Below are 25979 nucleotides of genomic sequence, written 5' to 3'. Positions count from 1 at the left end.
GACTCTCCTGAGAGGACAGCCTGGTCTTCAAAGCCAATATACTGCTAGGAAGGCACTTCTGTGTTTTCTGGCCCAGAAATAGAGAAGACGGAGGAGACACAACATCAGCCCCCAGGACCCGGGCCCTGCGCTAAAACCACCCGTGACACCTTCATGTGAAACAGCCAGAGGCGCACGCTGAGACAGCCATGGCCCCCATGCTGACAGCGCTGCGAACTGCCTCACACCCAACATTTCCTCTGGTGTTACACACACACACACACACACACACACACACTACCAACCACACACACAGACACACACATACCACACCAGACACACACTCAAAAAAACCCTGCAACACACCACATATACACAGATATGCACACTCCCAGAAACACCCCAGACACATATAAACACATGTGCGCACACATCACACACACACACAATACCAACCACACAATACCAACCACACACACAGACACACACAAAAAAACCCTGCAGCACACCACATATACACAGATATGCACACACCCAGAAACACCCCACACACATATAAACACACGTGCGCACACATCACACACACACACAATACCAACCATACACACAGACACACAAAAAAAACCCCTGCAGCACACCACATATACACAGGTATGCACACACCCAGAACACCCCCCACACACATAAACACACATGCACACACATCACACACACAGACACACAAAACCGCATCAGACACAGATACCTGTCTCTCGTGGTTCTGCAGAGTCCCACCTTGGGCTGAGCCCCACAACCCTCTTCTCTTCTCCTGACACTGCCTTGCTCCTGGTCATTAACGTGAGCAGCACTTCAGAGCATACAAAGGGATCACATCTACAACCCTCATGCCTGACGGCTTTCTTCTTCAACCCAGGCTAAAAAGTGAGAATCGGGTTGCTTTTGCCGGAGTGGCCCTCGCTTCAGCCTCAGCAGTCCCCACTGGCTGGCTCTTCCTCGGGACTGAATCTTGGCCTGACACCAGGTCTTACCATGCTGTCCGCCAGTTTGCATCTGGAGAGCTCCTGGCTCAAAAAGAACTTAAAGTCCTTCAATTCCTGTGCAGTCACATCTTCTGAAATCTGGAAAAGCATGACCCTGTGGTGGGAAATGGAGACACTTGAGAAATGCTTTTTTAAATAACTTCTCAGGTGATACATGGCGTCACAGCAGACTGGATTCCGATGGCCTCCCTTCAGAATAAAGCCAGCTCATCGCATGGGGAAGGAGTTGAGTTCTTGGGGAGAGGCTGGTGAGGTGACACAGAAAACTACTGCCTCGTGCCCCACTATCCAGCTTTAACAGAATTCAAACCAACTGTCCTTCAGTTCATTTCAGTTCCACGAATTGTGGTTTCCCGTCGTCTTCACTATAACATCAAGATCTTGTTGCAACAACAAGAAGTTTTGATTTTGGAAATTACCTTTTTCAAAATGCAAATCCGATCATCGCTTCCTAATTAAAACATGTCTGTGTCCTCCCAGCTGTTACCGTTACCTTCAGTAGGAAGGCCAGACACTTGATTCTGGAATGCAGACCTCTGTGAGTTGAGCCCAGCCGACCCCCTCATCTCGGCCACTCCTCACCACCCTCACTGTCTCTTCTCCAAGCACACCCAGCTGCCCTGCCCCTCACCCCTTTATGCCTAGCCCCCCACCACACTCCTATTCCCTTGTCTGTCTTTAGACAACCACTCATCCACTAACAGCTCAAGCACTGCCTAAGTACATTCACTCTCGGTGCCTTTGTAGCGCCCAAAGATTAACAAGTAATTGTCTGTTTATCAAGCTCTCCAAATCCCCTGAGAGAAGGGCCCAGGCCCTGTTTGCTTCCAGAGGCTCAGAGGGTTGTGAGGGAGAGTGTTTAAAGGGGGACCCAGACTAAGGATGTTGGAACCTTGGTCCCACCACTTACGAGCTGTGTGACTTCAGACACGTTACACACGTTTGTCTTCATTGTAGACCTCAGATGCTTCTGTATCTACTCGTTGGACCGTGTTGGGGGTTACATGAATACCGTAAGTTTGCCTGCAGTCCTCAAACCAGTTGTTGGCAACACACTAAGTGCTTGATACACGGCATTATTATTTGCTAACCTATGATAGGATTTGGGGATATGCTGGTTCAATGAGCAAAGGAATTGCTCATTGAACAATTCAGCAAACTTTCATTATTATGTTGTAAAGGAAACAACTTTAATGCAAAAACACGTTAACTTCAAAGTTAAATTAGAAAATTAAAATTCTGAAAATAAAAATAGTGTAGAAACGGGGGTTACTCAGTATTATCATCTGCTTCATCCTTCTTCTCGTAGAACCTCTACCCTAGAAGTATTTTGCTAAAGCTTTCTCGCTTTGGCCAAGACTGGGTCCAATCTACAGCCACTGCCCCTTTTAACTTGACTACCAGGTATTTTTCCCTTTTACTTTCCTCATACTGAAACCTACTAGCTTTCTTGTACCATCATTGTCTACAAATAAACCTGGATAGTTTATAAGACACTTATTTTTAGGTAGCAGTTCTACTTTGACATTTTAAATGTCTAGTGTTTTCTTATAAATGGAAAGCGATCACACGTGTATTTTTTTATTTGCTGGCTAATGATAAACAATGAAGAAGCAGTAGCTTGTACTTGTGCTGGCTCCACCCCGCCCCCCAAACTAACATGTTGAATATTTTAACAGACAGATCCTGCCCCTGGCAGGGACCCCTGGCCCTATACGAGGGACAGGCCATGTCCGGCACTGGCAGTTTGTCTCAGCCTAACAGCCTCCAGAAGACCAAGACGGTGGGCACAAGCTGAGACCTTCCAGGCTTCCTAGTTTGGGGGATGCTGTTTTTTAGGATTAATTGGTGCCTAATTTAAAAATTCCTTAAAAGAACTTCACAATCCTATTAAACCAAAGTTCCCAGTATTGAATAGTATCCTCCTTCCCAATTCATGTTCACCCAGAACACATCAATGTGACCTTATCTGAAAAAGGTCTCTGCTGTTGTAATCTCGTTAAAATGAGGTCATATGGGATTCCAGTGGGTCCTAATTCAATGACTGGGTCCTTATAGGAAGAGGGAGATTCAGACAACAGACACAAAAGGAAGAATGGAGAGAGAGGTTAGATTGATGATTCTACAAGACAAAGACTACTGAGAACAGGGGATTGTTGAAAGAGAGAAGTAGATAATATGTCTCTATTTTTAAAGTCTTGAGAATCACAAAGATTGAGCATCTACCCCCTGGTGGTCAGTGCACGTCATAGCGACTGGTCAACCAGTCGCTTAGGCTTTTATATATGTAGGTAGACAAAGTTAGCACACAATGTGGGCATCAAGTAAACAGAAACACCAAGACAACAGACACATATCAGAAAGAGAATCAGAACACTTAGAAAAAGTCTATTTTAATGGCAGTATACTTGCAGGTAATGTTTCACTTTACAATTTTATTTTATGGTTTGAGCTTTTTATTTTCCTTACTGAATTCTACATCAGGTCTCCACATTTCTTCATCTGGCCCTGATAGGACATCTTCCCAGAGCCTCCAAAGTCATTCTACATCAACAACCTGCAATCAACCCTCCCACAGAGATGTGTCCGCTCCCCTCCCTCCCCCTCTCCCCCCGTGCTGAGGCTGCAGAGATGGTCCCCACCTGTATGCAGAGATCTGAGCCCGGCCCGGGATCTGAAGCTCCTTCCGCATCTCCTCCTTGCTGGTCTTCAGGCCCTTTGCCAGCAGATCCAGCCTGTCGATTCGGAATAGCAGCTCCCTCAGGAAGGACAAGTTGCTTTCCTCCAGCATTCTCTTCTCCTGGAGTTTCTCGAAGAGCATCAGGGCGTCCTTGATGGGCTCCTGCTTCCTTGGTGGGATGTAGTCCAGGCTCAGGAACTTGAGCGAGGCCACCTCATCGCTGCTCAGCGCTTCCCCAATTTCATACAGACAACTGCTGAAACTCATGCTTGTCCGTGTTAGTCAAATGTAGCTGTAGCCTAGGTCAACACACAACATTATGATGAGGAAGAAAAGTACCATTAACTGCTTGGTTCCCTTGTCAAATGCTATCACATCATTTGCAATACACGTCAGACATTTTGCCGGAAGTACAGGGAAGAAAAAAACAAACAAGCTCCTGCTCTCAAGTAGCTTACTGTTTGGGATGGTCGATCTATAAACCAGCCAATGGTCAGAAGAGTTGTGATCAGGGTGCAGTAGGAACAATAAATGTGAAAATTCACTTGGAAGCAGTGGTTTGCCAACTCTCTGCAAAGTAGAAGAAGGCTTTGTTGAAGTCTTACTCAGACTCTCCCTTGCCTTCAGAGGTTCCAGGAGAGCTGCTGTGTGAGAACCTTGGACTAGGAAACCTTGAACTTCCCATCCGGCTCCGTCATCCCCTCGGTCCCACAGACTCTGTGCCTTTGGCACTCTCCTTAACCTCAACTAACCTTGACCTGTTTGGACCCCTTTCCTTCCTAAAGCAAAGCAGATGGTTCCCGGCTCTTTAAGCTCCCTGCGTTTTACTAACATTCTTGGGTGAAAATGCAAATCCTGATTACACTCAGAAGTATTAAGCAGAGGTAGTGAACCAGGATCCATATATTCTGTACATATGATATTAAAATAGAAATACTTTTGATTTGCACATTAAGGGAAGTGTTAGGTCTGATCACATAATTGAGTCAATCCCCACTCCCTTGAAAACTGACCTTTAGGCCACTTCACAACAGACATTCCCCTTTGCTTAGACCACATTCCACTTGCTAAGACCGTCACCTCTCCCCTGCAGACCTTCCCAGGATCCGGACCTGCACAGAGAATTCTCTGCCCACCCAGAGAGTCCCTTAAAAACCTTTGGCTCCCATCTTTGGGTGCTGGCGCCATTTGGGGGCACAGCCCATCTGGTATCCAGATGAACTAATAAATTTATAATCCAGCACCACTTTGGCCTCATGCATTCCTCCTTTGGTGACCCTAACAGTAAGCTTTACTTTTTTTTTTAACTGACCAAAAAGACTTTGAGCCTTTTAAAAACCACCTTCCTGTCTGCACTTTGATTATAAAACCAGTGGGGGGGTTTTGGTGAAGTTTTAAAATGAGTTATAACATGGTCCCAGTTATCATTACATACAACACACACACACACACACACATTTATACAAAAATTAGGATCAGGCTGCATATCCAGATGTATACACGTCCCTGCCCCCCACACACTTAACATTTAAAATAAACACTTATCCTTACCGTTAAATATCCTTCTTTGCCATATTTTTAATGTTTCTAGATTTTTCAGCACATGGATATATCAAAGTTTATTTTAAGCATTTTTCTATTTCTTTACTGTTAAAAACCATAGTGCATTGAGAGGCTTTTGCATATGTCCTGTGCCTAGCTCTGATTAATTCTCTCTTAGAATTATGGGGCAAAACCTTTTTCCTCCCTTTTAATGTAGAGCTGACATTGTTTAGACAAGTCTCCTTGAGTCAGGAAACTGAACGGAAGGTATCTTGGAAGACACACTCTGCATTGGATTCACAAGGGCTGCTGGGCTGAGACCTCTCACGGCCAAAGCAATCGATGGTCATGAAAATATCTTGGTTCGAAAGAGATCTTAAGGGGCCAGCACCTCACAGAAGATACTCAAAGTGCAACAGACAAAACTGCTGGGCATATAAAGAGACAAACTAGCAAGCTCGTTCCCTAAATCACACTCCATAGAAACACACCTGGGTGCTCACCAGGGTATGCTCCTGGCGTCTCATCACAGCGTGACGGGTAACCAGGAGCGCCCAGGAGCATCCCACGTGTCCTCCAATAAAGGGCACTAAACGAACTAAGGCGCAGTCATGCCACACCATGTCATGCAGAGGTTAAAAAGTGCATTCCGTCCTCCGAACTACAAAGGGATAGAGATTCAAAACATGTTGTTATGGTGACAGTGAGAGAAAAAAGCAAGTTGCAGTATAACAACAACAAAATCATACACCTACTTTTTAAAAATACTCAAAACAATACAATTAGATTTTCCGTGACTACAGACACGTATGTAAAAGCGAGGTCTGGAGGGAGACATACCATACTCATCAAGTTGTTCCTCCTGGAGATGGAGGGGAAAGTGACCATGTGGGGGCGAAGGAGTGAGGAACAGCAATGTGCCTTTTCCTGCCACGCGTTAAGAAGTATGCAGGTGCCCTCTGCGTGAATGAAATGAAACTTAAAACACCAGCCTGGGTGTGTTCTTGTGTTTAAGAGAGGGGAACGAACTGTGTGGAGGAGGGGCAGGCAGTGAGGCTTTGGGGGAACCGGAGGAGAGAGAACGCCAGGCATGGAGATAAGATCACGGGGGAGTGACACAATTACATGCGTGTTCTTACAAGAAAAGAAAAAAAAACTAGAAGGACCGAACATTTAAAAAGAACTCCAGAGAACTCAAAGAACTTACTTTCCTCAGAACAGCAGGAAACTTCCACACAGCTCTCTCAGAGACTGAAGAATCTGGTAGGCTGAATATAGGCAGACGACAGAAGGCCCGCCTGGCACAGCTGACAAACGCTATCTAACGGCATTTCCTCTCAGTGGGAAATAAGCATCCATTCAAACCCGGGCAGAATGATCACAAACCCTGTCCACCAAGAAAACTCTAATAGGTTTCCAAAGAAGCAGAAATAATACAGCCGATGTTCTCTGGCTATTAGACGTTAACAATGAAATGAGAAATTAACATGTTAATTAGAAGTTAACAATGAAAAATGGCCAAATCAAACACACCACCAAAAAAAAGGCTCTTCACATTTAGGCGGCTTTTTAAACACATGGTGTTCGAACAAATGGGTAGACTTCTGGGACAAGCTGAAATGAGTCCTAACTGAACTCCTTACATCAAAATAAACTGCAGATGGATCAAAGATTAAATCCTTAAAATTAAAATACTAAGATAAGACATAGGAGAGTTTTTTAAAAATAATCTTACAGTAGTGAAGAACCTCTCTAAGAATAACAGAAAACCCAAAAGCCATCAAAGAAAGATTGATAAAATGTATTTAAATAAAAACAAATATTCTGGGGGGAAAAAAAAACCCCACAAAATTTCAAAAAATAAATAAATCTTGCACTGGGAAAAATGGGCAGTAATATGTAATAGAAAAGGAACTATTTTTTTTTTTAATAGGACTCCTACATGGACATAGACAATGTGGCAGTGAGGACTGGGGCAGGGGGTGGGGGCGGGCTGAAGAGGGTCAATGGGGGACAAATGGGGGGTATATGTAATACTTTCAATAATAAAGAACTATTTTTTAAAAAGAAAAAAATGGGGGAAGAAAGAAAAGAAAGAGAAAAATTAAAATGGGGAAAGGAGAAGAAAAATGAGAGGAAAAAAGAGAAGGAAAAGGTGCAAAAAAATGAATAATAAAAATTTTAAAAATTTTTTTAAATAAAAGGAATAAATAAATAGGGCTCCTATAAGTCAGTTTAAGGAAAAAAGAGAAAGACCGACCATCCAGTGCCTAAATGGGTAAAGATCATAAGCAGACAGAGAAAAAAGTAAGTACCAGTGGCTTTATTATTTTTATAACTAATGGCGTTTTTACGTTTGAAAGGATGTCCAACCTCATTCACAATCCATTTTTTCAAAAGCAAATTGAAATGACAAAAGGCCATTTTCAACAAAGAACGGGTGGGTGGGTGATTTGGCCATATCCCTCAAAATATAAAATGTGCAGCTCCTCTGACCCCACACTTTAACTGGCAGGTTTTTCCCCTCATTAGCTTAGACATCCGTGTACTAAATGCGTGCAAAGGTTATTTATGGCAGCATTGCCTGAAATAACAAAGGAGCAGAAACAACTGTTTAATGAAAATCCGAAGAGTTAAATAAGCTTTTAGCCATATCCGATGCTACTCTATTCAACTATTAAAAAGAATGGAAAGGGCAACATGGTTGGGTATGTGTGATCTATGTGATGTATTATTAAGTGGTGCATCGATTTCAGAATTCACCGATGTTTGAACAAAACACACAGGAGGTTACTCGGTGGCTGCCTCAGAGGAGAAGAAATAGAGGCCTACGGGTGAACTGGAAAGTGAAACATTTTCCCCATTTCAAATTTTTACCATGTGCATTATAAATGTACATACCTCTAAATTAAAATCTCTATTTAAAGACCTATTTGTATCCATATACTGGAATGAGCCTAACCTAGGTCCAGTCCTGTTGGGTACCATTGTCTCAGTGTCTTTAAAATTTTATATCATTTCTAACCAGTGTTAAAATCTTATTTTACAGAATAAAATCAACCAAAGAGTCTAATGCAAGCAGAATCTTCTTTTTTTCCCCTCCAAAATTATTTTTTTCTGGTGATAACAATCCTTATTGTATTCATTTTAAAAAATAGAGAAAAGATAAAAAGAAAAAAATCAAAATTACCTATGATTCCATCATCCTAAAATAAACACCTAATAATAAATTACTGTCTTTCATACCAAATATTTTATGTCTATATATTTTCCCTCACAATTGAACACACAATATTCCATTGATAATATTGTAAGTACACCTTGATGTCTTCATTTTTCCTTCTGCAATATGAATTTTAAAATCTGTAAAGCAGCAAATCAAATGCATGGACCATAATTTATGTAACCAGTCTCTGATTACATTTAGGATGATCTTAAAATGCAAAGCTCTATGTACACCTCTGATTATTCTCTTAGAATAATTGCCCAGAAGTAATATTAGAGTCTAAAGAAATAAACCTTTTTAAAACTTTTGTTCAAAAGTGTTTTCTGACAGTATATATACAAGGGTGGGCAAAAGTAGGTTAATAATTATTATTATAAATTATAATACAATAATTAACAAATAATAATTCAAGAATGAACTCTGTGTTTCATGTACTCACAACTGTAAACCTACTTTGCCCACCCGGGATATATATTACAATTCAAGGCCAATGATTCTGTCTCATAATTGATGTTTTTCTTTCTCTCTCCCTCTCCCTTCCTCTCTGAAATAAATTTAAAAAATATGTTTTAAAAATATTAATCTAACAAAGTTTCTAGCTCAGGAGACTGTCCAGTAAACACAGGTCCCAGGGTCCCTGTAGTTAGAACATGAGTTTAGTTAGAACATGGTTGGGGCTGGGCTCCTGTCCTCGGTAGTCAGCTCATGTCGCTCGTCTCACTATCTTTGCAGTAACATGACAATGTTTCCTAAGTGATTTTTGCATCATATCAAAATGGCCACTTAGTAAAATGCTAGTGAGATTTCTTTCCTGGCTCAGGGTTCCCAGCACACACTGGTAAGACTGACAATCAGTCTGTCTGTCTGTCTGTTTGTTTGTTTGTTTGTTTGTTTGTTTGGGTCACCTAGTTTTCTAGTCATAGTGCCTGGAAAGCAATCGCCTGCGCAAGAGTTTACACCATTAACCACAGGCTGCAGCTGGCACTGGGTTCTAGCTACAGGGACCCTGGGACCTACATTTCCTGGACAAACTCATGAGCCAGAAACTTGGTGAGATTAATATTTTTTAAAATATATTTTTATTAATTTCAGAAAGGAAGGGAGAGGGAGATAGAAACATCAGTGATGAGAGAGAATCATTGATTGGCAGCCTCCTGCAAGTCCCACACTGGAGATCGAGCCCACAACCCGGGCATGTGCCCTGACCGGGAATTGAACCGTGACCTCCTGGTTCACAGGTCGACACTCAACCACTGAACAACACCAGCTGGGCAGATTAATTTTTTTTAAACATTCCTCGTTGCATTTTTCTGATCCTAAAATAGTAAAAGTAACACTTGTTCCTTAGAGATAGCGAGAAAAGTATGAAAAAATAAAAATCATTTAGAAATTCACCATTTAAAAGCAATTCTTTGCTTACATTTGGTTATTTCCCCCCCTCAATTTTATTCACATATATATGCATAATATAAACACACATATATAATGTGTGCATGTGCATATATAAAATACACACACTTGAATATTTTGATATATAATGCATCCAAGGCAGAGGAGAGGGATGGGGATGGGAACACCTCCAGGAGGTTTTCTTTGGCTTTCGGTTATATAGTATCTGTTAAACAATAAGTTCACGTAATTTGTTTGCATTACATAATGATGAGTATATTTAATATTTTTATAAGAAATTTATGCCTGAAAGTATATAACAATAAATAAAGGTTTGTTTGAGATATATGTTTATGACATATAATCCATATAAATATAAAAACATGTTTTCTTGTCTCATTTTACTACTAGTCTCTGACAAAATTGCTATTATTATCCTCATTTTACTATTGTGAGAAATCAGTTTAGAACAGAGCCAGTAAGAGATGAATGAGGCTCAGATCTGAGCGTCTCACTCGGAGGCTCCAATGACAGACCCTGCAAAGATTTTTACTTTTTTCTAATTGCAGTTGGAAGCCAGTGAAGGAAAACATCCAATATGCAAATTGTCCCCTCGGGCGGGAGTTCAACCCTCCGGGAGCTCCACTGGTCGCTATGAAGCGCACTGCGGCTTCCAACTGGCCCCATCTGGGCCCGATCAAACCCTCCCCCCTCAACTGCCCGCCACCTCTACCCCGACCAGCCCCACCCTGATTGCCCCCCCCCCCACCCAAACGGGAGCAGGGCCAGCCAGCCAACTGCCCTCGGCCCCTCCCGCCAGCCGGGCCCCCGCAGACCAGCAGCCAACCTCCCACGGTCCTTTCCCCGGCCGGCCAGCCCGCCTGATAGGCCTCCATCACCAGCCAGGCCGAGGGACCCCACCTGTGCACAAATTCGTGCATCAGGCCTCTAGTATAATTATATTTTTAAATATTAGAATTATTTTAAAAATTTTTAAAAGACCAAAAAATTACCCCAAAGCACAAAAACAGGAATTCTTAACTTCACTATAACAGAGAGGTCAGAACCTTACAAACCAAGCTAGTACGTGCTGGAGCCTAAATTTAGACCTCAAATCCACCACTGCCTTATGGCCACGATTTAACTACAAATAAACCTCATCTACTCACACACCATCCTTCTAGCAATATTCTAGCAGCACCCCAGATCCTCTAGGGATGTGGATAACTGGGGACAAGAAGTCCAAAACTTGCAGTCATCGTCTGAGACAAAAACCTGCATCTCATTTCAAGCTCAACAGGACTTGAAAATGGCTCTCCGGCCCAGCCCGTAGTGATAGTGTGGCTATTCCCTCCTGTCCGGGATGGCCACCGGAAAGTGGGGACTCCCCCAGAACCTGCCAGATGTCCACTCTGCACACAAACACTGTCCCCAGCAGCCCCTGAAACCAGGGCTTTCGCACAGCCCGGTGAAGGTGTTCAAACCTCAACAAAGCCCTGTCATTTTCAAACTGAATGAAATTCCAAGTTCACCTATAAGTGCTTAACCCCACAAGTACGGTCTCGAATTTTGTCAGTAATTTTCTCTGTAATTTTTAAAGTTCTCAAAATAAATAAATAAATGATTGAATTATTAGGACTGTGTGCATGTGTGCGTGTGTGTTTATGTGTGTGTGTGTGTTCATGTTCGTGGGCATGTATGTGGGTGGGTACGTGCTGAGAAATGGTTAGCTGTAGCAGCAACGTTCTTCGAGATTTAACTTTTGCTTTCTATTCTTTGACAAGTTTCACCTGCATAAGGATCGCTGTACTTGGAGCATTTCAGAAAAAAACACAAAACAGAAATGCATCAACCTTAGCTAGAGAGGCCTTGAGACGGGCAATCTGTGGGCCCACCGGCACTAGGCTCAAACACAGGGCTCATTTCCAGGAGCCCATGGCTACCAGATCCCACCCTCTGCAGCCTAGAAAAGTCTAGAATCAAAGGCCTTCCTCCCCAGAGGCCCAACTGACCTTACCAAAGGCAAATCCTGGGACCCTCCGGCTGCTGCTTCACAGGCCTGGGACCCTCACCGCTGCTTGCTCTCCGCTGGTCTAGCCAAGGCAAGAGTTTGAGCCGAATGAAGAGTGAAGAGGCTCTACTTCCGGTTTTAACTGAGTGGCACCTCCCACAATTTCGTAATAAGGCTCGTAGAACCAAGAAATTGTTGGTTTTACCTATGTAAGTCTGGGTGTTTTAGGGGGGTCTCATTATCATATTCCAAAATTAGAAAGTTGGACTAAATGATGAGTAATTTTGCTTTCTTTTCATACTTCCAGAATTTACCAATAGTCTAGGTTTATCATAAATTTTATGTTTTGCCTAGAAGATCAGGGTTCATTCCCAGTCAGGGCATATGCCCGGGTTGTGGGCTTGATCCTCAATGTTCAGAAGGCAGCCAATCAATGATTCTCTCTCATCATTGTTGTTTCTATCTCTCTCTCCCTCTCCCCTCTCTGAAATCTACAAGAATATATTTAAAAAAATAAAAAATATAACTTTGATGTTTTCATTCAATAAATATTGACTGAGCACTTCTGAGAGATGCTGAGATCTGGAAACTGTGGGGACCCTCACCGCAGCTCACAGAGGGTCTGCTAACTCCCACAGCTAAGTCTCGCGGTTTTCCCATCGACACTCAAATACACGGGCCACCTCCACAGGCCCCTCGGCCACCAGATCCCACCCTCAGTGGCTTAGAAAACCCTGGAATCAACCCAGCCAACCCTACCCAAGAGGCAAATCCTGGGGCCCTCATCATGGTTGGAGCCTGGGAGACGTAATCGTGAACAAAACACACATTAGCCCGGCCTTTTTGCTGTCAGTCAGTTGAGATGTTCTCTGATGTTAAAAGTAGAAACAAACAAACAAAAAACCACCTCTTCTCTTGCAACTTCCTTTTTTCTTTCCCCCAGTGGAATCTAAGCTTCCAGATGACGTAGCCAGGGGTCCTCAAACTTTTTAAACAGGGGGCCAGTTCACTGTCCCCTCAGACCGTTGGAGGGCCGGACTATAGTTTAAAAAAAAACTATGAACTAATTCCTATGCACACTACACATATCTTACTTTGAAGTAAAAAAACAAAAGAGCAAAAACACCTGCATGTGGCCCGAGGGCCGTAGTTTGAGGACGCCTGATCGTAGACCCATCTCACTGCTCAGAGGATCAAGTGAGGTGTCTGGACACACCTCGTCCCCCGAGGCGGCGTAGGTAAAGGTGCTTGGTAAGACCCGTGTCCTTCACACCATTGATTCTGCTCGTAAAGTCTGAGTGAAAACACAACAACAGAATGCAACTCTGTTCGCGCTAAATCCTGGCCCAGGGGGAGTCCCCGACCCTCCTCCTCCTGAGCACCCAGCCAGCCCTGTCCCTCTGTTCTGTGACCAGCTCCTGTCCCAGAAGCTGCATCTTTCATGCCCGTGTTCCCAGCACCTGCCACGGGACCAGGACTGTCTGGAGCATACAAAGGTTTCCTGCCAGTGGACAAGGAAAAGAATCCCTGTAGACAGACAATGGCTGCAAACATGGGGTTCCCTGGCAGGGTGCTCAAATAGCCAGAGTGTATCAGTGATGCTCAAACTCGTCAGTAACCTGGGAAATGCAGAAGAAAGCAAGGAGAGGCCCACGTTACCCCTATCAGATTGGCAAAGATTTGCAATTTGGATCAGGTCAAGTCCTTATAGAGAACTGGGGAAGCCGTCCATCACCCAATGCTGTGTAGTGGTTAGGAAGTGGAACCTGGCAAAATACACTGAGTGTAAACTACACAAAGTGCTTACTTTTCAAAAAAGGGAAACAGAATGAGTAAAATAATACAAGTCAGACATTTGTAATAATAATTGCTAACACTTGTTGGGTACTTAGCCAGCCACTGTCGCAAGCAGGTAACACCTCTTATCACAATGCTCACCATCACCTCATGATGTCGTGTTAATAGTAACTCCATTTAATGAGCAGAACCACAGAGAAAAGTACTTGCTCCCTGTCACATACAGGTCACGTAGTGCCCACACACAAAGCAATGACACGTTTTGCAAAGACAAGATCAATTCAGGGATACGAGTCAAAAGCTGTCTTTTGGGAACCTCCGAGGGTAGGAAGCCGGGATCAAGAAAGAACCTAGAACAGGGCAGGGGGAGGAGGGGACAGTGGGCCTCAGAGACCAAGGACCCGGGACACCGGGATGTGACAGGATTCACTTAGCCCTCTGCCCAGGACCAAACGGAGAGGAAACAAAACGTAACGTCTTGTGGGATCTCCCAGCTGATCCAGCAGGAGAGACACTGTCTATGCTTGAGGCCGCCGAGGCTCTGAGGAGACAGCTGAGGAAGCAGCAGAGGAGCTGGAGATTTCCAGAGCTCAGAAGGAGCAGGTGGGTGGCTGTCGCTCAGAGAGAAGCACACGTGGCGATCCTGGCGGGACCCAGGGGCGTCCTCACTCAGCAAGTCCCAGCAACGTGGTGTCCAGAAGCCACTCTGCACCGGGCACTCACCTGCTCCACCGGCCCCAGCAACTTCATAGTCACCAGGTCCCGAAGCCAAGCCCCCCCGATCTCCCAATTTCACACGCTCCAATTCCTAAGGCTTGTCCACACAACCAGAGGGGGGAAAACACACACAAAAAAAACCCACGATGAAACAAGCAGGAAGGAAAGAGTGGGGATGGAGCCGCCTCCAGTAACTTTTCTTTCACTTTCGGCTCTCACCAGGGACTCACTTCCTGTCTCTTCACAGTCCCAATCCACCAGCAAACTCAGCAGGGCTTTTAAAAAGTCACCAGAGAGCTGTGCAAACACTTCCCTGCGGCAGGAGGGCACGATCTGGTGTTTGAGAAAGAAACTTTCTCAACAGGAAGAACTAGAGAATAAAATTTGATTCCTAAGACAGGAGAACAGATGAGTCACAAGGAGTGTTTCTTATTTAAAGAGACAGATGCCCAATTTCCAACCATTCAGAAGCGGGAGGTGACAGCAGTCAGCACGCATACTAAATACAGGACGCTGGGCGTGCTTCATTGGAAAGCACTTATGCTGACTGCATTTAGTAGTAATAACCCCTGTCCTTTTTAAAGACAGGAAGTGAAATGCCATTCTCCCTTGAAAGAGGTCTGGGGAGAGGAATCGTCCCTCAGGGCAGTGGGCAGTGGCTCAACTCTGCACGGAAGCCATGGCCCAGCCCCTCAGATGGGAGGGCAGGGGCTCTCCTTGGGTCAGAGCAGGCTGCTAGCAGAAATGTGGGGGGTGGGGGAATTCTGCACAAAAATGAAGGTGCTGGGCTGGCCCAGCCCTGAGGTAACAACACTGTCGCAACCTGGCCACGCTCCCAGGTGAGGAGTCACCAGTGCCAGTGTAGTGTCGAGCCTGGTGGTAATATGGATGGAGATCTGTGCCCCCGGACCCTGAGCCCAGGGCCTCCCCAGCTTTTCTTCATCCTCCGTCCACTCCTCTGTCTCTGTTTCCTGTTTGACTTTCCTTAGGGGTTTCCTGCCTTTTTGTTTTCACATCTTGTGCATTTTATAACCAAAACTCTGACAATCATGCAGTACCTAGATGCTGCATGCTTTACACACGTTATCTCTAATTCTCACAGCAATGCAGGGTCTTGTTCTCCCGCGTTATGGATGAGGAAACTGAAACTCAAACTGATAATAGACTCAAACCCAGTCCTGTTGGACCAAACAGGATTATTCCACAATAACATACTAGCCCTCCTTCCCTCAACACTTAGGATTTGAAATACGCAACGTGCTGGAAAAGCAATGAACTTGAGCTAAGACAGACTGGCCTATGCACAAAGAGCAGAAGGTCTTTGGGTTCTCTGTCACCCAAGAAAAAGGAACTGGCCTAACGGTACCAGCTAACATTTGCCAAACATTGTGTGCGCGCCGGACACAGTCACCTAAACTGGCTCATTGCACCTCAGAAGTGGGTGCTATTCTTGTTCCCATTTTATGGATGAGGAAACTGAGGCCTGGAGAGGTTGAAAGACTTGGCCAAGTGAGCTAGTGCGTGACAGAACGAGGTCTGTTTGTCTCTAAGACCCCAAGCGGGTTAATCGCTGTCTAAATATTAACAATGATGGTTCTCAACTTGGCTGATCTGAGAACTAACTGCAGAGGTTTAAAAAGAGACCAGTCTTCAGGCCCCAGCTTAGAATGCCTACCTGAGCAGAATTCCTGGAGATAAAACAGACCGAGGACTTCGAGCAGCCCCCAGGCCTTCCACTGTTCTCACCACCATTGCTGCTTAAGCTTACAGCCTCTGTAAGGTGGCTATTTTAATGACTGGACATGTGTACAGATGAGGAAACTAAATTCAATGCCCATCAGCTGACAAATGGCAAGGCCAGCCAATAAACCCAGGATTGCCTCCCTGGAGACTTTATGCTCATCCCCCAGTCCGCACCCAGGCCCAGCCTGGCAGACACGCACCAGCCACTGGAGGTGAGAAGGTTAATTCGACAGAAAACTCATGTAAAACAGAGGCTTGAAGAGAGAGCTCGCTCTCGGAGATGTGCCACTCGCCACAAACAGGAAGAAACATACCTTGCATCTCGAACAGGAATTTACACTACACTACTTCCTTCCTCAGCAGGAGGAAGAAGAGATCCGACTTGCCCGGTAACAGCCCAGCCAATGGGAGCCTGCCATAACTCAGCCAATGAAAATCATTACCCTTTGAACATCTGATTGGGGCAGAAATAGAAAGTTAGGGAACCAGCTAGAATTGTAAGAAAATAGTACTCATGCTCTGTTAACCGTGATTGCTTTGTTCTGATTAAAGGAGGCACATCCTAACCTGGCTGGCGGCTGCCCTCCGGACCTGGGGGCTCACCTGGGAAAGCAGCTCGCCCTTCCCATTTGGAGCTGCCCATCATCTTGGAAAGATGAACAACTTTGCTGCAGAAACCAGAATCGCCAGCCCTTGGAAGATCCCCAGCCCGTTTGCATATCTGTAAACTGCCGTTTGCCCTTTTGCCTACTTTCCTTTGTACTTCTACCAGTCTAAGCAGTCGGCTTATGGTGGGTCCAGAGCAGACTTCTGTGGACGACCTGCTGCTCTCCCATGCTGCCAGCAATATTGGAATAAACACTCACATAGGATTCAACCCTGTCTCTGCTTAATTGGCTCAAGGAGTGACAGGCAGCACGGACCCAATGTTTGTCTGGTTACACATTCAGTTTCTTTCCATAGACTCCTTTACACCAGCCCCCCCCCCCCCCCCCCCCCAGTCTATACAGCACAAAGGGTGTTCCTCTCCTTTGTTCTCTGGACTTGCATGTGTACCCCATTAGACCACATGTCCTGAATTTCAATTCTTTGTTATCCCCAAATAAACCATTTTGCTGGAGAAACATCTGGCTATTTATTAAAGGTTAACAGAGGCATTCGGGGGCCGTGCTGTGGATGAGTGTGGGGAAGGAGGAGGAGAAGAGGGTGTGTCTCAGGGCTTCCACTTGTGACATTTGTCAGGTATTGACCCTAGGCCCTCCCAGTCTCAGCTCTTTCTTAAAAGGAAGATGAATAATTAGCCAGGGAATCATGAACCTGAAGTTAGCTACCTTCCTACTGCGATCTGCAAGGATCATTATTCAGTCACTTGCTCTAAACAGTTTCTCGCCTCGGTCTTGACATATATGTATGTCTGTGTCTATTTGTTATTGAAATGAATAATGGATGGGGTCTTTCATCCCAGGGAAGCTGGAAGACCTAGAGGCGCTGCAGGAGCTGCAGGACTTGGGGGAGGCCCCCGCCCGCCCGGGGCACCGTGAGGACGGCCTGGTTTGACTTAACCACCAAGTGGTTTCCACCGTCGTGAATCTCAGCTCCTGCCGGAAGGCCTGCTCTGGGGACTCAGGATAAAAGCCGATTTGGCTCTGTACGCCTCCCTGGGAAAGTCGAGAAGGACTGAACCTCCTCTGCAGCACGCCCTTCCCATTGATCTGGACTTGAACCACAGGACACTAGTCAAGGATAAATACTGACAGTGAAACAAACATCTTCTGAACGTGCATGTGCTTCGCTTGTTGCTTTTTCACTAAGTTGCACATAACTATCCTCACTCCTACTTTGACTCTAGCATCTGGCCTTTGTTCTGGGCCTTACATACTTCCCCCCAGGACATGGTGAGGGAAAGGAAAAGAGATTGCATCCCAATCGATCTATTTCATCCCCTCCTAGGCCTTGCTCAGAGAGATTCAGCTAGTTGTTTAAAAGTCCTTACCGCTGGAATTGTAAGTCTTTTGATTTTTGTTTTGGTGTTGAGATGATTAGACAGTCACAGGCAGACAGAAGAGGTTACAGTCGCCGACTTTAACATGCATGTGTTGCAACTGGCTGGTGGCCGGTACCTGACCAAAACTACTGCAGACTAAGACCCATACCACTCACTCATCTAGAAAGGAGGAAACTGAAGTAACTGTTGCGTTTCGATGCCAATATTCATGTCACCAACCTAGCTTTTTCAATATTTCCTTGACGTTCAGAACAGGGTGAGGGTCCTTTATGTTCTTGCTTTATTCTATGTCCCTACCCAAGAAATGGAGCACCTCGAACCCTAAAGACAAGTGTAATGATAGAAAACTTCCCCCACCTGGTGAAAGAAATAGACTTACAAGTCCAGGAAGCGCAGAAAATACCAAACAAGAGGAATCCAAAGAGGACCACACCAAGACACATCATAATTAAAATGCCAAGGGCAAAAGACAAAGAAAGAATATTAAAAGCAGCAAGAGAAACACAGTTAATTACCTACAAGGGAGTATCCATACGACTGTCAGCTGATTTCTCAATAGAAACTCTGCAGGCCAGACAGGAGTGGCAAGAATTATATAAAGCAGAGGTCCTCAAACTTTTTAAACAGGGGGCCAGTTCACTGTCCCTCAGACCGTTGGAGGGCTGGACTATAGTTTAAAAAAAACTACGAACAAATTCCTATTCACACTGCACATATCTTATTTTGAAGTAAAAAAGCAAAACGGCAAAAACACCCGCATGTGGCCCGCAGGCTGTAGTTTGAGGACGCCTGATATAAAGTGATGAATAGCAAGAACCCACAACCAAGATTACTCTACCCAGCAATATCATTCAGAATTGGAGATCAGATAAAGAGCTTCACAGACAAAAAAAAAGCTAAAGGAGTTCATCACCACCAAACCAATATTATATGAAATGCTGAAGGGTATTCTCTAAAAAGAGGAAGAAGAGTCAATATTGGCTCATCAGTTTGAACAAATGCACCACACTTGCAAGATGTTAATAACAGAAGAAAGTTTGAGGAGAAGAGCATATGGGAACTCTACTTTTGGCTCAATTTGTCTATAAAGCTAAAAACTATTCTTAAAAAAATTAGGTCTATTACTTTTTTAAAAAAAGTGTCACTCATATAATATCACCAATAATGGATAAAGATGACACTGCAATGAAATGAAGAAAACGGTGGTCTTTATAATAAACTAGAGGCCCGGTGCACGAAATTCGTGCGTGGGTAGGGTTCCTAGGCCTGGCCTGCGATCAGGGCTGATCGGGGCCTTCCTTCCCTCAGCTGCCAGCTGCCAGCTGGGGCCTTCCTTTGTTCCATGCCGCCCCCTGGTGATCAACGCACGTCATAGCAAGCAGTCGAATTCCTGGTGGATGGAATTCCCGAGGGGACAATTTGCATATTAGGCTTTGATTATATAGGATGAGGGGTTAATTGGATAGCCATAAAAAAAAAGAACCTTCTACCTGCAGAAATGCAAATCCAGGTGGATCAGAAGCCTAACTATATAAGAAACGCTAAGAGGATGTCTTCATGATGTTGGAGTAGACAGAACCTTAAAGAGGACACAAAAAGTGCTAACCCTACGGGAAAAAATGATCAACTGGACAGTCATTCATTCATGTATTAGAGGTAAGAGCTTCTGTTCAAAAGCTGACCCATGAAAAGAGTCAAAAGGCAGGCCAGAGAGACATACGTAATACTTTCAACAATAAAGAATTTTTTTAAATTACTTTATTGATTAAGGTATCCCATATTTGTCATCAACCCCCCCCCCCATTCCCATCCCAAACCCCCCCCACACGCATGCCCCAACAATAAAGAATTTAAATAAATAAAATAAAAAGGAGAAGAAAGGTTATGACCTGGAACAATCTCCACGCTGTGTTGGTAAATGAAAACTGCCACAGAAAAGCGTAGAACGAGAACAATAAACAGGCACGGCTCGGCGGCCCCTAGAAGTCAGGAAATGGCATTTCCCCTGCGCGCCAGCTCCTTCAACACCGTGGGTCAGCACCTGCAAAGTGACACGCTGTCACTTGATTTTCTAAGGGAAATTTTGCATCTTCTTTTGAAATGAATAGTATTCATTGAAAGACTCGTTTTGAAAACCTAACCTGACAGTGTTCCCACTTGGAAGTGTGCAAGGCCCAGCCCTCGATCAGCCTGTGCTCGCCAGGTCCGCCCAGTCATGCACTCTGCACGCAGGCCGGTGGCACCCAGAGCTCCGCTAGCAGACCTCAGACAACCCCGCGTGGTCCAGCCGTAAGGGGAGGCTCCCCATGACTTCCTTGCCCTGCATTTTCTATAATATCGTTCTGGATATTTTTATCTTGTTAATTATTTAAACAGTAGGGGAAAGGGAGAGAGAGAGAGTTAATCACCACGACTAAGAAAGTAGGGTGTTCGAAGCTCAAAAATTAAAGCTGTTTCTCATTAGTAAGTTGAGATCATGAATATGCTGAGACATCCAGCCACCCCGGCAGAAAAGGCAGAGCTGAGGGGAAAGGGCCGAGCCAGGAGCAAGGTCTGTACCCTGGAAGCTGCAAGGACCCAAATGAGCTCTCAGGTGGTCGCCAGAGAAGTGTGTAATTTATGTATATTCGGTTCAAAGAAGAGTGCTATTTGGATGTCCCAGTGGTCTCCAGCCTAGACAATTCCAGAAACAAATTGGTTCCTTCCCCAAATTCTAAATAAATCTTACCAGTGGGCAAATACAGATGGTTCTTTCTGGAGGTGTTCTCACCAAGAAAGGTCGTTGAGAACTGCTGGGTGCTTCTCTCACTACTCGAGAATATAAAGGAAGTCGAATGAGTGCAACTGAAATTAGCCAATCGGCATGAGACGGTGGGGTGGGGGAGGAGCGGGGGGGAGAGAAAGCACATAGTTTCCAGATGACAATGCTCAATATTCTTCAGTAACTGGAAGTTACTTTTATTCAGCACATCTCCACACACCACTTATACTCAGCAAATCATGTTTAGTCAGCACAGCACTGGTTGCAAATACCTACAGGCCTCTTATTTAGAGTGAACTGATTATGATCTCTGACGAATTACCTCAATGTAAACCCTTTCATGTCCATGATGGGGTTGCCTATGTTTCTCCCTTGGGATCTGGATTGCTCAATTTAGCTAAACAGGAGTGAAAGAATCGTTGATACCAGCCAGGAGTCCCTCCCAGAGGGCAGAGTCATTGAATGGACTTGTAAATCTGTGTATGGCAGGGGCTGGTATAAGGGAGGAGAAGGCCTTCACTCTTGAGGGTCAAAATAGCTCCAAACGGAAGGGAAGATAATCTCTTCATTTCTCAGTTCAAATATTTAATGAGTGCATGATGATGTGCTCTTTTTTTCATTTAGGGTTTCAATTTTTTCCCCAGGATTCTAGTCAGGACATTCATTCGTTCAAATATATTGTTACAGAAGACCAGAGAAAAACCAAGCATCGCCCAGAGAAATGGAGTTACATTGTTTATTACACTGGCAAGCTCAGAGATTTCTCAAATTCTGAGCAAAAAACATGGAGGAAGCGTTCCCTATTTATATTTTTTCCAGTTCTTTGTCTCCCAAATAAGGGTTTTTCTGGTCCCCTTTGCAAGTTCTTAAAGAGCCCCATGGGCTGGGGCCTTGAGACCACAACCAAAGGCCTGTCCTGGCACCAGCACTGATAACTCCGTCTGAGGATAGTTTATGGCCTCTCTAAAATGGGAGTAAACATGTCTTGCAGGACCAGACAATTAAAGGGGCAGTGGCTAGACTATAGGCTAGTAAGAACGTGCATTAGGTTAATGGCACAGATTCAGATTGCTAGCCCCCCCAAAATGTCTCATTTTCCCCACCAATATATGATAAAGGTTCACTCCCCTGGAGGGTGGGTGAAAGGTGTAGTCCTTGCTCAGGGTACAGAACAGATTGCCCACCTACAGTTGATGGGGAGGTGTCCCTCCAATTGTGAGGATGTGAGCACCTTCGGTCCCGTGAGCTTGGTTGTGGGAAGGGACCTAACTCTCCCCTCTCTCTCCCGTAGGCTGTGTGACTTGCACATCATCAAATTCATTCACTCCCAGTCCCAGGAAGCGGCCCCTGCCCTGTATTGGACAACCTGCTGGATGTGCCATCCACTACCCGTCCCTGTAGATAAACATCTGATTGAGTTGCTGCTGAATACTAAAGAGGGACCTTTCTGGTACCCCAGCTACCCCAGCCTTAGCGATCTGGATCCAATGTGTTGCCCCAGTTGGACGCTGACAATGCAAGAGCAAATGCTTTCCGAGGTGCCAACTTGCTCCTGTCAGGAGACAGGGCAACTGGAACATCTGAACAAAGGGGCCTGGGATCCACCTTTGGGGCTATTTTGACCCTCAAGAGTGAAGGCCTTCTCCTGCCCTAACCCTGCCCCTGCCACACACAGATTTACAAGTCCATTCAAGGACTCTGCCCTCTGGGAGTGACTTCCGGCTGGTGGACTCCCATGGTAGCAATGATTCCGACACTCTCGGTGCTGTGTGTACCCCTCTACGGTGTTATTTATTTAGTGAACACAGGCTTTCCCCGCCTTCCTTCTATCAAGGTAACACATATATCCAGGGCATTGATAAGAGACTTCCAATTTTTTTTTTCTTTATTGATTTCAGAGAGGAAGGAAGAGGGGGAGAGAGAGATAGAAACATCAATGATGAGAGAGAATCACTGATCGGCTGCCTCCTGCACGCCCCCTACTGGGGATCGAGCCCGCAACCCCAGCATGTGCCCTTGGCTGGAATCGAACCTGGGGCCTTTCAGTCCGCAGGCCGACGCTCTATCCACTGAGCCAAACCGGCTAGGGCAGAGACTTCCAAATATTCAAAACAGTCCCGTCCATTGATCATATCGCACTACACCGAGTAAGATGAGAACTCCAAAAACGAGGGGGACCCCGGTTACTCGGGAACATTGCCGGGGGCATTACCAACCCCAAGTAAGTATTTCCACTGTCAGGATTCTTCCATTGGAAGGGGTTGTGCACAGTGTCTTTGCTGAGGTCATTCATGGCCCCACATCATCCTCAGTTTCTGGGCCCAAGTGGTGTTGGATGCCTGCATAACCCTTGACTTCCTACTGTGAGCCAACGTGGAGGGCCAAGAATCTGTGTTACACCTGGACCAGTGGGACTGGCAAAGTAAAACAACCTATCACTAGGCTTAGGTCAAAAGCCTCCTGGATCTCTAAAGCAGACTCAGAGGGACTATCGAACCTCTTTTTCTCACCTGACAATCATTGGGGCTTGTGGTTATGTGCAATCCTCCAGGCAGGTCTAATCATCTTATTTGGAGTGATACTGATTATGACCTCCGACTAAGTTACCTGGTTCTTGACACAGTCCCTCAGTGTCTGACCCATTCATGTCCGTGATGGGGTCGCCTATGTTTCTCCCTTGAGCTCTGAAATATCAAAGGATGATGGTGAGAGTCTGGCTCCAAGCCACAATCATATGTGTGGTTTTTCAGGCCCAGACATGGGCAATGAAAGAGACCTTACCTGGCCAACTTCCCAAGTAAGCTGCCCTCACCACACTAGATAGACATGTTAAATTAACTTGTTAAGTGGTCTACCTTATTAAATTGGCCAGGCCTCCAGAACAGCGTGGAACAATAGGATCAATAACAGACATCTTTACCATGTTTTTTTAGCTTAATGAGAATACTTACAAAGTTTTTCTCATTGCTATGATTTTATAATTTAGGTTTCTGGTAGATATTTTTATCAAGTTGGAGACTCTTCTGGTTGAGTTGCTGCTGAATATGACAAGTGAATAATTCCCTAAATAGGACCTTTCTGGTACCTCAGCTACCCCAGCCTTAGCGTTCTGGATCCGATGTGTTGTCCCAGTTGGACTCTGACAATGCAAGAGCAAATGCCTTTTTAGGTGCCACAGACAATGGGGTAATGGTTGCCCATCACCAGTGACACCTGACCTGGGAGGATTTCCTTGCATGAAAAGGGTGAAAATGGTCAAGCCAGGGGGGTAGGGAAGCTTCAGGAAGTCATCACTAAGGGAAAGCAAATGAACCCAAAACACAACCAGCCCAAGAGACCTGAGAATTAAGGAGGAACCATATTAGAAAGAAGTAAGCTGATAGGCGTCTCTGGACTCCTAAAAAGGTTTGTTATTCATCAAAAAGTAAAAGTCAAATCGGGCAACAAAATACAGAAATTAGATGAAGATGCCTAACAATGGAGGAGAAATGCATTTCAGAAGAGTCAAGAGAATAAAAGCTTAAGTGCCTCTTACACTCGGAGAGGAAGTTACTACTCCCTGAAATTATCTCATAAATAACCTTTAGAAACTTTAAGTGGCATCCCATGTATTCAAGGCATATTTCTTCCAATACAGCAAGTTCTCCATGTGCTCCAAATGACATACCACATCTCAATACTCTTTTCTAAAGCATCTCAACTCCAGCTCAGCTTTAGGTTCCTGATAACATCATGCTGTTCCACCCAGCGTTTTCTCCTCTGTCCCCCTTGTATTTGTTGTCTCAAATTGGAATACTCTTTCCATGTGAAACTCCAAAGAGTGAATCCACACAGCACTGGCCACTTCCTCCAGGAAGTTCCCCCTGACTACTCCAGCCGAGGATGTCTCTTTTTTCCAAGTTCTTCTCACACACAGTCAGGCCCCTATAGCTATTCTCCATTTGACAACAGGCTGTTCCCAAAATTATGTACAACTTTTTTGATGAGAATTCAAAATGCCTCTTTTTAATGTTTCCCAGGCACCATACCTAAAACTCTCAACTCTAACTTCTGTCCTTCTGAGCCCGGATGAATTCAGAAGAGACAATCAATGCACAAGTAAATAAGACATGCCTGTTTTCTTGTGGAGAAAATTTGCTGGCATAAGAAGTAAGACACTTGGTTTTGTTGAAGAAAAAAAAGAAGTGACAAAAAATGCCTAAAAGCCAATGATGATTCAAGCTGCATATTAACAATTGTGCAATCTTCAGTACTTACGTAATATTGAAAACCCCCATATGACTCATTTCATCTAATTTTCTAGGCCCTGCTAGATTAGATGTTTTCATAAAGATAGAAAAAAAAAGATCCTTTCCAAGAAAAGTCACAATGAAAAGACTTCAAAAGGTTAAGAATCTGATGAAGAAATCCAAAGGCCATAAAGATTTAAGTGGACGGTAGAAGGAACTGACACTTTTTCAGCTTTCTTTTTCCCATTGAAAAATCACGTCACTCCATTCTTCTTGTTTGTTTTGTATCACTCTTTGTATTTTAATTCAGAGGGAAGAACGTGCCCTGAAAGAGATCTAGGTGAGCATTCAAGATTTATTGATTGATTTCATTTTCTTACCTCTACTCCCATAGTTCACCATTCATTTCTCGGTTGGACATGTTTGACAGAATACAAGTTCAGTAGCTGTTGCTGGTATCTTCCCTGTGGGAAGGAAAGCTTCAGGTTGTTGAAAAAGCCAAGGCCATTGGTTTAAGTTAACTGCAAATAGGCATTCCTCCTCTCCCACCTAGGGGATTCTAAATTCCTTTCGTTGTCAAATAATTAAAACAAAGAGTTTGTCATGACTATCTTTATTCTGCTCCAAATTGCTTGCATTTATGAACCAAATATGCCAGTTCAAAATTTATTTCAAAATGGCCTCAGTTAATTTAGAAAAAAAAAAAATCTGTCATTTGGGTCTGAGGCCTTTTGGCTACAGTACAGCTGTCTTCTCTGGCCCCTTACCAGATAAGGATGGACCCTCCCTGGACCTCAGCTTCCCTCCATCTGCCTACCCCACAAATGGGTGTTTCAGCCAAATCAGACACAGTCACTATT

General features: G+C 44.6%; 1 protein-coding gene across 11 annotated transcripts in view; it reads right to left on the bottom strand.

The window, feature by feature from the left end:
• Positions 1–20886, bottom strand: part of CASP8 (caspase 8) — a 31901-nt gene extending 11015 nt beyond the window's left edge. The window contains exons 1-4 of one of the 11 annotated variants that reach the window (XM_079782769.1): positions 14601–14727; positions 5733–5902; positions 3662–3998; positions 1008–1113 (exon numbers count right to left, since the gene is read on the bottom strand). In XM_079782769.1, coding sequence (XP_079638895.1) covers positions 1008–1113; positions 3662–3966 — 411 coding nt within the window. In that variant the 5' untranslated portion in view covers positions 3967–3998; positions 5733–5902; positions 14601–14727. The other 10 variants (XM_079782770.1, XM_079782767.1, XM_079782766.1 and 7 more) reach the window with 10 other exon arrangements.
• Between the last annotated feature and the right edge of the window lie 5093 nt (positions 20887–25979).

The sequence above is a fragment of the Cnephaeus nilssonii genome, assembly GCF_951640355.1.
Source record: "Cnephaeus nilssonii genome assembly, chromosome: 10".
NCBI classification, from domain to species: Eukaryota; Metazoa; Chordata; class Mammalia; order Chiroptera; family Vespertilionidae; genus Cnephaeus; species Cnephaeus nilssonii.
Note: the sequence above shows the minus strand (reverse complement) of the source record. Positions and strands in the feature narration are given on the sequence as shown.